General features: G+C 39.4%; 1 protein-coding gene across 2 annotated transcripts in view; it reads left to right on the top strand.

Moving 5' to 3' along the window:
- Window positions 1-16,572, top strand: part of LOC103147219 (dystrophin) — a 183,035-nt gene that overhangs the window by 95,224 nt on the left and 71,239 nt on the right. For both annotated transcript variants that reach the window (XM_016678201.1, XM_016678200.1), the window contains exons 6-14: window positions 52-153; window positions 1,575-1,645; window positions 2,473-2,591; window positions 4,631-4,827; window positions 10,687-10,815; window positions 12,784-12,879; window positions 13,252-13,350; window positions 13,442-13,623; window positions 16,120-16,270. In XM_016678201.1, coding sequence (XP_016533687.1) covers window positions 52-153; window positions 1,575-1,645; window positions 2,473-2,591; window positions 4,631-4,827; window positions 10,687-10,815; window positions 12,784-12,879; window positions 13,252-13,350; window positions 13,442-13,623; window positions 16,120-16,270 — 1,146 coding nt within the window. The remainder of the gene's footprint in view (window positions 1-51; window positions 154-1,574; window positions 1,646-2,472; window positions 2,592-4,630; window positions 4,828-10,686; window positions 10,816-12,783; window positions 12,880-13,251; window positions 13,351-13,441; window positions 13,624-16,119; window positions 16,271-16,572) is intronic.

The following is a 16,572-nucleotide window of genomic DNA, read 5'->3' as shown; positions in this document are numbered from 1 at the left end:
TCTGGGTTGGTCTGGTTTTTTTCCACCTGCCTCCTCTGTTTGTGTGTTCAGGTGAAGGATGTGATGAAGGATGTGATGGCGGGCCTACAGCAGACCAACAGTGAGAAGATTCTGCTGAGCTGGGTTCGTCAGAACACACGGCAATACCCTCAGGTATGACGCTTTACGTTTCAGTTGTTGGTTTGAAACACCATTATAAATGTAATATTCTTTCAGAATTTGCTGTGTGTAAAAATCCTGTTTGAGAAGAGAATGGTATAATCCAAGCTACTTTAGTAAGTGTGAAAATCAAAATTAATTATTTCAAAAAGATTTAAAGCTTAAAAAAAATGCTAACTTTGACTGCAACTTTTTCTTTTCTTTTCTTTTTTTTTTTTAAGTGCCACAAAATCAGTCATCTTAGGCCACAAAAATCATTAAAAAAAAACACCAGAGCATCCCGAAAACACTGATTTTAACTTTATGGCTTTTAATGACATCATAGGTTTATATCACAATCCTCCCCATTCAAAGCACTTGTTTGGCTCTGCTTTAGCTAGCTGTCAGTGTGCAGCTAAGTGGTAAAGATAATACCACGTTACCACCATGCTAAAACGACAGCGTCTGATATTCTGATGATAAATCACAACAACCTCTCAGTGTCAGTTTTAGTTCACGTTCAACCTTCCCTCACAAAACCCCCGTACCTCCTGAAGATCCCTCTCCAGTCTGAAGGAACCCTTCTTGGATCCTCCGGTTTGACTGTAGCATAATGTGCGACGGCAGCAACCTTCCTGCTTCTTTTCTGCTGCTTCTCACGCAGCATCAATCTACATAGAGCTGGACTTGGACAGCTTTATTGGGCCTCATGTGCAATTCATTTGTAGCCTCTCAGCTCATATATATTCACTCCGTACAGACTCTATCAACACAGTCGTCAATTCAGCAGCACACTAAGCTTAACGTTATTGTGAGAGAGGCTGTGTGTCATGTTCCTTTGAGTCATTTTTTAATTTAATGGCTGTGGTTTGCTAACAGTTGGTTATAGTAACTGTGTGCCAAGTCGGTTCTGGACTCTAATAAAGACATAAATATACATAGAGTCTCTAAGTTAAGTTTCTAAATCTACCACAAAGTTGATATCTATTTTAAAGCACTAGTTTGGATGCTACAGTTTTCACATTATATGTAAAATGTAATGCCACAATATGTAATAAAGTAATGAAATCACACTTACAAATTTAATAAAAAACACATTGTGTAATAATTGATGCAAAATGCAATAGATTTTTTTTTAAAAGCACAGCTCAACATTTATTCTGTCTGTGAAAACACAAAAGGGTGGACTTTATAGCTTTTAAACATTTTGTCTGGCTGAAAAGCGACTGTAACAGACTGAGCATAATGAACACTCCTCTTTGCCTTTCGGAGCATTTTAAAAGCTTTGTATCCTCTTTTCGCTTCATGCATTCAAAAGCTCTGCCTGTCATCAACTGAACGAGTCCCTGCACTTCAGGGCCGGAGTTTCAGCTGCGGGTTTAGCGGCTCGCAGTCGCACTCCGCCTCTTTAGTTTTTATATTGTCTCTGTCCTCAGGTGAATGTGGTTAACTTCTCCAGTAGCTGGAATGATGGATTGGCCTTCAACGCCCTCATCCACAGCCACAGGTGCAGTACGACGACATGTTTGTGTTAGAGAGCTGAGAAGGAAAAAAGACAAACATTTTATAAGGGTGGAAAAAAAATAAAACAGACAAGTAAATGCTGAGTTTTAATGAACAATGTTGAGAATGTCTCTTTATCTCTAGAATATCTCTAAAATATCCCCAAGGCTCTTGTAATTCAAAACTAAGACTAGAAATGATCCTTACTGCATAGTAGTTTGAGTTGGGGCAAGGTCAAAATTTACTACAATTCATTTTCTCTTGTTTCATTAACCGAACGGCTTAAAGGTGGAGTATTATGCAAAATAGATTTTTTTTTCTTTAGCTTTACATCATGTTATAATGTTATTCCCTCAGCAAAAACACACCTGGAGTGTTGCCTTGATTCTTTCATGCATGTTTGAGAAATCCTCTAGTCTCCCGTGGCAACTATTCATCTGCTGAGCTCATTAAAGGAGCTACTTCTCAGTGCAACGCTGGTAAAAACATTGTCAAAGGGTTCATAGAGGAGCCGTATTATGATGACTTCCTGTAGGCGGAGTGATGGAAAGAGCAGGAGTTTCTTAAAGAGACAGAGGCCCAATTTCAAGGCATTAAAATACAAAGTCAAATTTATTTTAAGTCACATTTGACATATGCAGCATTTTTATAACAACTGACGGTAACATCATCACTTGACTGTGTGGAAATTGAAGGTAGGATTTTTTTCAAGTTGTTAATTTTAAGGTTTTTTTCTACACTTACAAGCAGTGATAATTGGATAAACTAAAAAAATTTAAAAACCCGGAGCTTGACATGCGATCCCAAACATTCCCTCTGCCATCTCACCAGGCCGGAGCTGTTCGATTGGAGCGCGGTGGAGACGAAGACGTCGGCGATCGACAGGCTGGAGCACGCCTTCAGTAAGGCCGAGCAGCACCTGGGCATCGAGAGACTCCTGGACCCCGAAGGTAACCGGCGAGCACATCCACTGACATCACCGATAACGGTAGAAAAGATTAAAAAAACAACAAAACAAAAAAAAACAAGGTTTCACCAAACTCGGGGCTTGTTTTGAAGTGGACACGACAGTGAGGTGAAAAGAAAAAAAACAACAAACACACACCAGGACATCAGATCCATCTATCTTTGCCAGAGTCCCCTAGTTCAATTTGCTCTGTTAATCAAAACTGTCAGGCAGGGATAAAGAGAATAACACTAACCGTTTCCTCTTTCTCTTCCGTCCCACTGTTTTCATCCGTCTTGTTTTCTTTGGCATCTCCATCTCATTATGTGTTCATTTGGCTGCTCTGCCTCAGATACACCGTGATCTGTCTCTTTCACTTACACCCCTGGTTGACTTGCATGTCCACAGGCTCTTTGCCACCTTTCTTGAGCAAGTGCTCCTTTATACCTGGAGCCTTCTGCTTTAAAAAAATAAAGGGAAAAATAAAAATCCCTCCTCAGACTTAATTCGACTGCAAGTCTTGGTACAAGCTGGCTGACTGACACATACTCAATGCTGTGGAAGATAATAAGCAGTCTAAACAATGGCCTGCAGTGAATCATGAGAAAAATGGAGGTGGGGGGGAAGTGACTGAAACGGCTGAAGGACGGTCTAAATTATGCAGCCTGTAAGATCGCTCAGTGGTGGGCATATGCCCAGATTGTTTTTAAGCTCCATCTTCACAGTTGTTTGCTTTCTTTAAGGCGTTTTTTGCTCATTATGACATGAACAAACATTTTTGTTTCACTCGATCTTTTGATTTAGACTAAAGCAAATATTCCGTGGGATCACTTTAGTGGAGTTGAGTTTATTTGCATTATGCATTTTAGCAACGAAGAGTTTCATGCTGTAAAAACAGTTATGAAACGGCAACAAACATTACCTTCCATCATCAAAATCCTCAAGAATAATCATCAAATATATTTAAAATTAAGGCTCCCAAACAATTGGGAACTCAGTGTTTCGGCAGTTTTTTAGTTTTCTGGAAGTTTGTTCCATATCAGTGGAGGATAGTAATTTAATGTCTTTTTTAAAAATCAACAGAAAGGATCACCATTCTGTTACAACACTATGAGGCTGTTTGTTTCACAACAGACCAGAGTTAATATAATGAAATAAGACTAGTGACATAACAAAAACTGAAACTGAGAAAACTTAAATAAAAAGGGTAACTGGAACTATATTGTGCGCTTATAAAACTAACAAACATACTGAAATCAGAGATATGATATCCTTCATCTTCATGTTTATAAATCTACTTGTTAGCCTTTGAATTGATGTGAAATTTAGTATTTTTTCGCAACAAGCAAGCATTTTATATCAATTGTTGGCAAGTTACAGTACTACATATTCCTCCTGGAGGCTCTAATGCTAGTCCAAAAAATGATGACAGCAAAAGTTGGGAGAAAACACCAGAGTCAGTCATTGTTTAACAATAATTGAATTCATTACCCAATCGATGCATACATAATCACAATACTTTGACCTTTTTTGAATCGAAAAAGCTAAAACTGTAAATAACATTTAATAACTAATCAAATTTAGCAAACGCATTTCTAAAACTAATTAAAACTATCTGAATTGGACAAATAAAAAGTCACAGTGAAATAAAACTACACTACAATGAAAAATCCAAACTAATATAGCACTGCAACACAAGCTAACTCTTTTACCTTTTTGCTAACAAAATAATGCTAACTTTACAAGATTAATGGATGGAGCCCAACTGGTTTCCAAATCCTGTTGCAACCAGAACAATTTCCAATATCTTTAATATTTCTCTTAAATATTAAAGATATTTAATATCTTTAATATTAAAGATATTAATATCTTTAAGTTTGTTCCATATCAGTGGAACAAACTGATCTCAGCAACCAACATGTTGCTGAGAGCTTCCAGATAGCTCTCAGCAACATGTTGGGGAGAGGGAGAGGAGAAATCTTTGGATTTGTCACATTTAGAGTGATTTTTTATTCTTTTGTCTTAACTTATTGCGCTCCGTAGACGTGGCAGTCTCGCACCCCGACAAGAAGAGCATCATCATGTACGTGACGTCGCTCTTCCGGGTTCTCCCCCAAAGCATTTCCTTGGAGGCCATCCAGGAAGTAGAGTTGCTGCCGTCGGCGACCACGGCCGGCGTCTCCCGCGTGACAACGGAGGAACACTATCAGATCCAGACCCAGCAGCGCTTCTCTCAGCAGGTTGGAAACCCGCGTTTACACACGCTCAGTGTGTCGTGTCTGATTGCATTTGTGGGGCAAAACGTCCTGAAAATATTCTGTGGACGGATGAGACAAACGTAGAAGTTGTTGTCCTGTTACATTTGGTGTGAAACATGCCATTTCAGGAAAAGAAAATCTTAAAAAAAACAACAACAACAACAACAACAAAAAACATTTGACAACTAGTTGATGGTCAAAGATTTATTTTGTGATCTGAAAGTGTAATTGATGTGAAGGTAATTCAAAGACATCTCTGTGAAGAAGCGCTAGTTGCTATGGGGATTCACATCTTTCCACAAGACAGTTGAATAGAAATAAAAAAAAGTTAGACCAAAGAAACATTCAATGTGCAAAAACTGCAAAATCTTTTTTTTTTTAAACAAAAAAAAAACATGTTGATCCATCTGGTTGTCACAGTTGCAAATTCTTCTGTGTCAACAGGATTGAATGCAGGAGTGTTTTCTGATGGGTTAAAAGGGCATTTCATTTCTAGCTTTAAACTGAAATGATGTTAGAGCTGAAATTTCATGGAAGTGAGTTGTTTTTGCTGTGTGCACTCAGGGCTGACACACTTTTCATCTTGCCAATCACTCTCATACCTCAAGGCATTTCTTCTGTCATGTTTCTGGACAGTGGCAGGAAGCTGGAGTACCAGGAGTTAACCCATGAATACACAGGGAGAACATGCAGCCTCATGCAGAAAGAACCCAGGCCTTGAATCCATCCTGCAGCCCCAATTTGAAAGTGTTGATTCAAATCTACAGCTGAATTTGACTAGGCCATTATAATACAAACATGATGTGTTGATTTAAATGAGTCATTCTCAAACCTTTTTTAAGCAGCTTCTGTATTAGTAAAAGCCAAGATTTCCGATTTCTGGAGAAAACAGGATAGCTAAATATTTAGCTAAATTAAATATGTAGATTTGTGTCTAAATATTTAGGTTACCAGTTAAATATTTGGTTTGCTAGCTAAATATGCAGGTCCAATTAAATATTTAGCTTAGAAGCAATATTTATCTTGCCTGGAATATTAAAATAAAAGCTGGGTTTTGTGTGTCTCTATATAAACTTCTGAGTCTTTTCAGTCATTGCTCAAGTGATGCTTTTTTATATCCATTCATTTTTTAACAACATATCCAACATGTTAGTTGAAAACGTAGGTAACACCAGAATCTACGTAGACATGGAGTCAGAACACTTCCTGTTCATGTTTAATTCACTCTTAACTTGCTTTAGAGAAGCTGAAAAAGTTTAAGACTTTCTTTTTATTCCGTTGTGTCATGATTTGTGGTTTGTGGTGGTGAGAACGAACGCTGACGACCCAGGTTGTGATGAAGATGATGAATTTAATGATGAATGTAGCTCAAAGCAGTCCAGATCAGGCAGCACGGCAGAGACGTTGGCACACAGCTAAATACCAGTAGCAACTGACAAAAGACTGATTACGGAGAAAGGTAGCCTCAGGACTATCCAGTTCAACTGAGAACTAGACACACCTGGGAAACAATTAGGGAGCAGACAGGACAACACAGAGAGTCAGGATCACAATAAACACAGAAAAAAAACAAAAATAAACACAGAAAACTCAAATCCTAAAGCTATGAAAGAGAAAATGATCTGTTTCACATTGAAGCAAATTATTTCAACACCAGATGGAAAAATATCCGACTTTCCAGAAGCTCATCAAAGTAAGGCCTCTGGAAATGGATCGAAGCTGAAGGTGATCCAACTAAATCTAGTATTAAATAGAATGAATCTATGGCAAACGTTTTCATCTTAATTGTTTGCATCAGAACAGTAAAATCATAGTTTAGAAACAGTTGAAATCTCACAGCTAAGCTCCAGTTGAGCGCTGGTTAATTTTCCCCTCTGCACTTCTTCTCTTAAGCAGTTTCTGTCTGAAGTTGACGTCAGTGTTTTTGTGCAATTCATCTTTCCGACTGTAGGGGTTCATTAGCTTTACATCCCCAGTCTTATTTAGTTCGCAAATAAATTACACCACACTCAGGCTCACATACGAGTTCAAATCTCAGTGAGATCGCATTACATTTGGAGTTGTAATGCGACAAAACATGCACAGACCCCTGTACCTTGCCGCGCTTTTACAGCGGCGCTTTAATTTTGTGTCGACCTTAATTGCCAACCATCTGTACGTTGGTTCAGTCATCCGTTTTTGCAGCCAGGATTTCAGGTAGCGGTCTCAGCGGTGGGGAGGTTACCAGATGTTCCCCCCCGCTCGCCGTAATTTCCTCCAGCTCGCTCCGAGGAACAGGCGGTGAGCTGAAGGAACGGGCTTCAACCGGCATCCAAACACATGGCCTCAGAAATGAAAACCGACGTGCGATTCGAAACAGAACCAGATATTAAAATGCTGTGAGAGAGAGAGAGAGAGAGAGAAATCTGCTCCCACAAGTGACATCTGCTCTCACCTTTCAAGCTCAGTTAGGCAGAGGTCAGTGGCCAATCACAGCAGATTGGGGTGAAATTACTGGAATAACTGTGCTGATAATATCCTCTCACTGCAGCAGCCGCATCAGACTCACTACATGAGAGCAGAAAGAATAAACCTGCAGAGTCGCTAACAGGATGGGAAAAGATGTGAATCTGAAACGTTTAGCTTTCGAAGGGAAGCTGGATGATGAGGATTATGAAGAGTGAGCTGAAGGCAAAACTCCCCCCAAAAAACTACAGAAAACAAGCAAGACGACAATAAAATAAGAGATACAGACGGTGAAAAAAGGTCCTGACAGCTGCTGTTATCTCCCTCCTCCATCATCTGTCACCAACAACAGCACTTCTACCACTTCCTCACATTAATATTATACTAACACCACCTGAGGCTCAGCAGGGTGAAAGACCTTAACTTTTCATGAAGGAATATATGAAAAATAACTCGATTGAAACTTGGAGATGATTACCTAAAGCTGGTGAAATGCACCAAATCACACACACACACACACACACACTCCGATCCATCCATCTGACGCCCGGGGCAGGTAGAGAGGAAAACGAAAGCTTGATGTTATTTTCAGGGGAACATTTGATCCGGGGTTAGCTGCTCTCTAGCTGCTTCCTCATTGGGCTGAGTGAAATTCCTGGAAAGAACAGGTGAGGAAGGTTTCCACCAGAAAACTTGCTAAGCCTGGTGGTTGAGTGTGAGGGCAGTTGTTCATCCTGCAGCCCGTCATATTTTTGAGTTTAAAGAATGTCTATATACGACAGGACATTTGAAAATACCACTTGATGATTATGTGGTATTGAGAGATTTGAAGATTAATACCTGAACACCAACTATAAAATGCAAAGATTTTAAAAGGATGTAAAGTAAAAAATAATAAAGAAAGCAATGCTAAGTCTGGTGGGGGCAGAAGTAAAGCCTGGTGGCCCGCCAGGCTTATAGTAGACTGAGGGAAACCCTGGGAAACGCACAGAAATGTGAGATGATGGTGAATCTGGAGGTAGAAGATACAGATAAACAGGTGGAAAGTGACAAATTCATGTTTTTTAGTGTGTGATGGAAAGTTTCAAAAAACAAAACCTGTTACAGAAGAGCTGAGACTGAAACGGGAGAGACTGGTTCAGATGAAATCAGATTCATGTTAGAATGTCCCAGTCAAAGGTGCTTCTACATTTAATAATGTCTCCTCTATAGCTTGTAGTTCATTTGTTTAAAAATAAAATAAAAACAAAGAGATACAGAGAGAGAGACTTCACTACGTTGTGCTGGTCTAATCTCACAAAACCCCAGTAAAGATCACCGAAGTTTATGGTTGTGAGTGAAAAAAAAAAAAGTTGTTGCAGGATTCTGTTTTTGTTCAGTCCAGATAAGAGCTGACATCTGCACAGTTTGACTCCAGCAGAAATGTGAAGGTCTGAACCAAACATGCCCTCTTAGTACTGGGCAAAAGTTTTCCACTGATGGAACTTATAGATTTTTCTTTTTTATTTATTTTTTTATTTTATGTTGTTGTTCTTCAGATTTTCTGAAAGTCCAGAACCTGATTGCTGTCAAGATGTATTTACCAAGCAAGTAAACACTGACATATAATTTATCCAAGTATAAAATTGCCTCTAATTGTATGCACTTAGTTACCAACAACTGTCTGTTACATAATTTGTTCCATTATTGCGTTTATAAAACATGGTTTGACAGAGAGATGTTTTTACTGGAACAAGTAGATAAATGGTGTTGAGCCAAAGGCTAAAACTTTCTGTTCAATTTGTCCTTCGTTTATTTATTTATTTTTTAAGCAAAACACATTTTTGTTTTTATTTATCTGGTTTCTGAAGTTCCTTTAGTGGGACACACTGCAACATGAAGCATGTCAAAACATTTAACCTTTTCTATGATTCAAGAAAAACAACATAAAAGGCGACAGAAGAGATTTTTAGGCCATATTTGTCCATTTTAGGGACAAAAGTGTGTTCTAATTTATAGCTGAATGTTATCTAAAATGACTAAAATAGTAATGCTCACTTAAAGTCTTCAAATGGAGTTAGCACGTGTATGGAGAACAGAAGAGAACCAAGCAGTGGTTCCTGTGGAACACCTAATTATATTTAATCCACTGACGCTAACAAACCCTCACTGTCCAACTCGTGATGGTGTGATCGATGATCTGTCGGTGTGGATCAGTGGAACTGTTGTGGGGTGTTTTTTCTTTTCTCATTATTTGTCCCAGCGGTGGCTCAGCAACTTTTACGCTTTTCCGACACCTCAAAGTGTCGAGTCAGCGCGTAGAAAGCAGGAAACTGACTGAGGTGGCACTTTGAACACGGCCTCATGGTCATTTCTCAGCAAAAAACCCGCCGAGCAAATCCGTAACTATAAATGCATTTAGACTTTGGGAACAGTTCTGAATAAGCTAAACCCTGACCACGCTCCATGTCATGTATAAAACACAATTTTCTTCTTTTTTTTGTGGTTTAAAAAAATGGCAGAGTGACTGAGGGCGAAACGTAAGAGTCACTGTATGAGTTACTTCCAATTTAAGGAAGTAAAAAAGGTTCTGAAGAAGAGCTTCACTTGCTTTGACTGTGCCACTGTTCCCATGATATAACACTGTGTCTCTGTCTGTACCTGTCTGCACTGTCTGCCTCTAAAGCTGGGTTTCCATCCAGAGATATTCTCAAAAATGTGAAAGACCTGATGCACTGTACTGTTAAAGAAAAAAAGAGTCCATGATAAATAATTTTCCATCTTTTATTACTGCATTTATTAGAAGTCAGACCCTGGTAAGCCTTTTGTTTTGCATACGCATGGCAGAGTTTTAGCTTGAATCAGTCTTTTATTTTACGGACATGTTTATTCCCATTTTAATCTTCAATTAACAACCAATTTATTTATTTTTTTTATTTCAACCTATTAAATCACAGGAAAAGCTCATAAATTGATTTAATTCACTAGCATTTTCAGACAAAAGTCAGTAAATGTCACATCAAACCAAACTGGTTCAAATAATTCAGGCACAACCTTCCAGTTTTACTTAACTTAAATCGTCCCTGTTTGTTTCTGAACGTCCCAAAGACGAGTTTGACATTTGGATGGAAACTTTGTGCTTCATTTTCTCCTGCATCTATTTTTTATTTTTTTTGTTTTTGTCACTTTCAGACTTTCACTTCCTGCATCCTGCTTCTTTTTTTCACCCCATTTATTTTCTGCTTTTCACTCCTCTGTGTTTTGTGGCTGTTGGGATTGTTTGCACACAGTTTTACATTCTTCTGCCTCTATCTGTCCTTTCTTTATCCTGCCTCTTTGCCAACTCTTCCCACCTCTCTGCCTCTCTCTGTCCTCTTCTTTTTCTTCTCCTTCTCCTCCTCTGTCTTTGCCTCTCAGATCACAGTGAGTGTGGCTCAGGGGCGCGTGCGGAGCCCCTCCCCTCAGCCTCGCTATAAAAGCTATGCCTACACCCAGGCTGCATATGTCAAGTCGCCAGAGCAAAAGAGGAGACGCTTTACTGAGCAGGTCCGTGTTTCACATCGCTAACGCTTCAACGCTAACATTTGTCTGTCCGTGTTTTGGCTGAACATCTGTTTCTTTGTTTGTTTGTTTGTTTGTTTTGCTGTCATTGACAAATGTCTATAAAAACTAGTCTGAGAATATATTTGGAAACTCGTAGCTTATTGAAATCATGATGAAAATGTTCATTATCTGATTCTAATTCAATTAAGTTCAATTTTAAAAAATCTTGGAAATCATATTAATTCAAAATTCTTCAATTGGTTTCTGCATTAAATCATGTTTAAATTTATCGACCGGTTGTGATGCTCCCATTGAGAAGAAAAAAAAAACTAAAACTAACAACCAAAACAGACAGTTCGGACGTTTTTCAAGCATTAGTTGGAATTTATCGTCACAATGGTAAATCAAAATTCTTCAGAGAAATTTATTACAATAATCAATCAGTCAAGTTTATTTGTGTAACACGTTTCAGCAACAAGTCATAGAAACACAAAAATACAAAAAAATACAGTCAACAAGTGAGAAAACCAGAGACAAACATCACGTTTTGACGAGTACCATCATCAACACACATCATCAGCGACGTCGGTCAACTTTTCATTTATTTTGGTTCAAAAGCAGGAGGGACGGGTGGTTGAAGGGGTTGAGTCCACCTTTCAACCAACTCAGTGTTTCTTCTGTTTTCTGCAAGTTTTCCTGATTCCTCTTCCCTAAAATAAAAGCCGTTCTGATTGTTTTGGGATGCAAAAAAAAGTTAATTCCTGCTAATAATTTACTTTAAAAAGCATTACTTGTGTAGGTTGATTAGAGAGTGATTTCTTTCCATCATGTTTTGTTGTTGTTCATTTTGATGTTTTTGATCTGAAGCTAATGAAAACCCAAAATGTATTTCTGCCTGAGCACACGGATCTGATTCCCAGGTCCTGAACTTGGTACTCGGTTGGGGCTCCTTTTGCATGATTTCCTGATCAGTAGATTGTTCCAACACCAGCAGGGTCGCCATGGTGCCAAACGCCATCATTGATTCTGGAAAGCTGAGGGAACACCCTGAACCTGAAGTAGCTTCCTGTCTCTGCCTCTACACTCTTCCTCCAGACTTCTGGATCTTTATTTCCAAATGAAGTCCAAATTTTACCAAACCGTTTTCCTTTCCACTTCCTCAGCAACGACCATCTGTGACTCTCCCTCCTAGTGGAGGGTGTCAATGACTGTTGGCAAGACAACCGTTGAGTGGGCAGTGATTGTCAGCCACTATCTGATAAAATGGATCTTGGGTTGTTTCCCTGTTTAAGTTCAATTACTATTTTTTTTCTTTTAGTAATGTAGTTGGAAGTGCACTTGTATTTGAAATATGTTCATTTCATTTGGTGTGGTGGACATTTTCTGCTGCTCTGCTGATCTCTACGTTCGAAAACCAAACATAGGAATTCTTAGTTTCCCCAGAATACTGCTAAATTTTTCCTCGTCTCCCTCTAATAGCGCAAACATTATCTGTCGTCTCATCTTGGGAGTTGCTAGTAGAGTTCCAGCCCCGACTTTTATCTCCTGTCGTAACCAGGTGTCGACTCTTCTTCACCTAGAAGAAATGCAAAATAGTCCCAGATAAAAAAAACAAAACAAACTAAACTTTTTTTGAATGGAACGTGAAACTCTTCAAGTTTTCATTTATCTAGGATTATAACTTACATCTAGTGAAAATGCATTATAATTTTTTTTGCATTAATTCAACAGTACGTAGAGCGCAAACACTTCAGACAGGAAGTGGGATTGTGAGAGAGGAATGGTTGTTGAAGCTGAACTTGCCACCTTTCCTTCTCTCCGTTTGTTCTCTCCTACATTCTGGTCATGCTCCCTGCATTTTGTTCCTCTAATGTCTCCCCATCTCCTCCACATTCACCTAATGTCTGTTTTCTCGCCCCATCTCCTCCTCTCCCTTTGCATCCTGTTGCGTTGTTTTCCTCCGTTCATCAGTTCCTGACCCGCAGCCAGGAGGAGCTTCAGCGGGGCCTCAGTCCTCTGCCTCCTGGATCCACCAGCCTGGAGAGCTACCAGGCTTCACTGGAGGAGGTAAAAAAAAACTTTAAAAAAACTGTAGCAACGCTCTCATATCATGATTGTGCTAGAAAGTTTCACTATGTGGCTTGGAAATACATAATACTGTCCCTTTAAGAATCTGTGGTGAGACTTTAAAATAACATTTCTCTTTCCTTTTCACAATTACACGACTGTATGTTGCTCTATCACATATCATCTTGATATAAATTGAGTTTGTGGTTGCAATGTGACAAAACGTGACTAACTTCAGGGTGTGGGAATGTCTTAGCTGTGTTGTAAATAAGAGTTGTAATTTTAAAACAACAGGAAACTGCTGAGTGTGACATAAACGCAAAAACATTCCTCTCACTCCTTCAGTAACTTGTTGAGCTCTGCTTCCTGAAGGTGTTGACGTGGCTGCTGTCGGCAGAGGACGGCCTCCACGGCCAGCCCTCCATCTCCAGCCATGTGGAGGAGGTGAAGGAGCAGTTCCACACGCATGAGGTAGGCGGCGCCAGAGAGGAGCCAAACCCTTAATTGAGCTTTTTCAATCGATTGGAAGTACGTGCGATATATCGCCCACTCTCTTCACCAGGGCTACATGGTGGAGCTGACCACCCATCAGGGCAGCGTCGGCCGTGTCCTGCGGGCCGGCGCCGCCCTGCTGGTGGAGGGTAACCTCAGTGTGGACGAGGACTCTGAGGTCAGGGAGCAGATGAACCTCCTGAACTCCCGCTGGGAACACCTGAGAGTAGCAAGCATGGAGAGACAGAACAGGTCTGTTGATTCTTAGTATATTTTCACACAAGCTGAATGGTTAAGCCTTAATAATAAAGAATTGTTTGTTTTAGGAGGTAGAAAAGCCTCTTTAGCGGCCTTTTCTACCTCGCTTCAAATATCTTGAAAAAGACGGCACTTTACTCATTTTTCCCCTCACCGGGGCTTTGACAGTTTTACTGCCTGAATCTTCTTTTTTTTAATTTGTGCTCACAGTCTGCTCATTCGCGACAAGAGGAGGTTACATTTTCTTTTTATGTTCTCATAAAATTGGTCCTTTAGCCGCACACCTCCGTTTTCTTTTAAATTTCCTCCACGCTCAGATATTGGTGAGCAAATGAACACATGTAGGGTTTTCAATGTCTTTCCTGCTGAACTATCAGTAAATGGACAATTAATTTATCACTTCTATAAACATTTCACAGCCGATTTCCGAAATGAGTTGGCCAACAACGAGCACCAAGATTTTCAATAGAAGTAACTATTATATGATCTGTCTTTGAAACCTAAAGGACATGAGGTCTAACAACATATTTAATTCAGTCCAGGAACCTAAGCCATATTATAGTGTTTTTAAACATTTAAAGTTTCAAATATAACCATCAAACAAGAACTAAGCCAGAACTAAAGTGATTATATTGCTCTTCTGTCTCAATCTACTTGCACTCACTCATCAGTCTTGTCCAAAATGTGAATGAAACCCTACTGATACTGTTGGACCAGTCTAAAAATAATAAAAACCTTATATTTTACTTTCTTAAGTAACTGATTTATAATAGGCTTATTCAAATATCCAGACTTTAACAATATTTCCCAATCACCCACCTTGGCTGTGTTTGTTGGTATTATCTCAGAAACATGTAGGCGCGTTGCAACGTGACATCATGCTTGCAAAATCCAAACTGTTTGCCGACAATGACTAACATTGGTTTTAGCTGTCATTTGTCAGCATGCTAATTCTCAAATGTAAAATATAAAATAAAGAGATGCAGAGCTTTGCTACTAATTATCAACTGTGCAGCCTCTATAACAAGGTCCAAGGGTTTCCCATTTCACAAGTCATTGAAAAGTTTTAATTAAAAAAAGTTGCAAGGGAGAGGAGAGTAGGTCAGCTATGCTAGCTTGACTTTGAAAATCTTAACATGTAGATATGCTGTGGAACTTCAAATAGGGAACTCTGACAGATCATTAGTGGAGCAGGTGTTTAAATTAGCTAACCAACCACTGATGATTTTCCCATGACTACATATTCTGTTAGCTTTAGCACTAGCTTTCCATCATTTTACTTATTTCCATCTTTTTCAATATCAGCTCAGAAAATTGGATGTTTGTGACAATTTGATTCAGCGCTTAGTCTTCTGGCAGCACAGCCGCACTAAAGGGTAAATATATATATAGTATTTCTTTGTGAAATGTAGGCCTGCCTCTCCTTTTGGATGATTAAAATGTTCACCTTTGAAGGACCTTTTTAAAAGCTGACATTTGTAACTTGTCACAAACGGTAAATGAAAGTGGAATATCAGCTCTGCTGAGTCAGCACAAATAAATCTTCCTCCAGCCTGTAAGAAAGAAGCAGCACACTCAGTGGAAGTACGTGTTGTCGTGGGGACGTATTTAAAGGAGCCCACGGCTGTGAAGTGGAAGGAAGCAGCTGCAATTCAATCTCAGTACAGATTTAGTTTCAGAGATTTCATAGTTGGCATTAGTGAACAGATTGGTTTGGGATGAAGTGCAGAAGTTGAAAGATAAGTTTGGTTGTAAGAGAATATCTCAAGCTTTTAGCATCTCGCAGAAAGCAGATGAACACAAGTCGAAACGTTTTGTCACTTTGGCCAAAATCGGCAAGTAAAAAACAAAAATAAGAGGAAAAAAACAGGAAAAACAAAATACTGTGATTACATTTTTTTTTGCCTACTCAACATAAATACTTAATTTGAAGAAAGTAATCAAATGTCTCTCAGAGTAGAGATCATGTTGGTCCTATTTACTAACCTTAAACAAGAAGAATTTATATTTATGTATGTCGAAGTTTCTGTTACAGTTACAGTTTCTGGTCGCAGCTGTTTGTCTGAACACACCAGAAATTTAAAGCTGTGATAAAAAGAGTTTGATCCTTCTCTCCCATCTAACTTTCACAGCTAATGAAGATCTTTACTGCGGCTCACATCGATGAGTACAAAGAGCTGCACTCTTTCTAATTATAGTGAATCCAAGATTAACTGACACTGAGCCAAATTTAATTAAACAGTTCTGCTATCGTCGTTGATAATCTTGTTGACTCGAGCACAGAGATAAGCAGACACAGCCCCCTTGCTGAACAGGGTCTGAATAATAATGATAATAATGATAATAACAGTAATAATTACCTGAAATCTCTGCTTCGATGTTAAAACCCGCCATCTGTTGGTTTTCCGAGCCGCTCTTCAGAAAGACTGCTTTGGGGGATAACGAGCCCAGCCGCTTGACTGACAGGCTTCTGATTCGTTTCCGTCCCAGACTGCATGAAGTCCTGATGGAGCTGCAGAACAAGCAGCTGCAGCAGCTGACCGAGTGGCTGGACGTCACCGAGGCTCGCATCAAGAAGATCAGCGCTCAGCCGCTCGGCCCCGACCTGGAGGACATCAAGCACCAGGTGGAGGAGCACAAGGTGAGAGCGTCACCTGGTCCCACTCTCATCTTCAATCCACACGTTCATGTAAGAGAGAAACACAAAGATAAGATGATCCTTTATTAGTCCCACAAGCGGGAAATTTACGCTGACACAGCAGAACGTGGACAAAAGAGCAACAGAAATGTTAAAACACCACATAGGCGAATCTACAAATACACTGATAATGACCATGACATCCACACAATTTAAATTCTGCCGAACATTTAACATTGGAGCTGGAAGACATTTTAAATATCAAAAATAAATAAACAAAACAATAAATAAAATGAATTGTGAAG

The sequence above is a fragment of the Poecilia formosa genome, unplaced genomic scaffold (assembly GCF_000485575.1).
Source record: "Poecilia formosa unplaced genomic scaffold, Poecilia_formosa-5.1.2 Scaffold175, whole genome shotgun sequence".
Lineage (NCBI taxonomy): Eukaryota > Metazoa > Chordata > Actinopteri > Cyprinodontiformes > Poeciliidae > Poecilia > Poecilia formosa.
The sequence above is the reverse complement of the archived record's forward strand: the minus strand, read 5'-3'. Positions and strand labels throughout refer to the sequence as shown.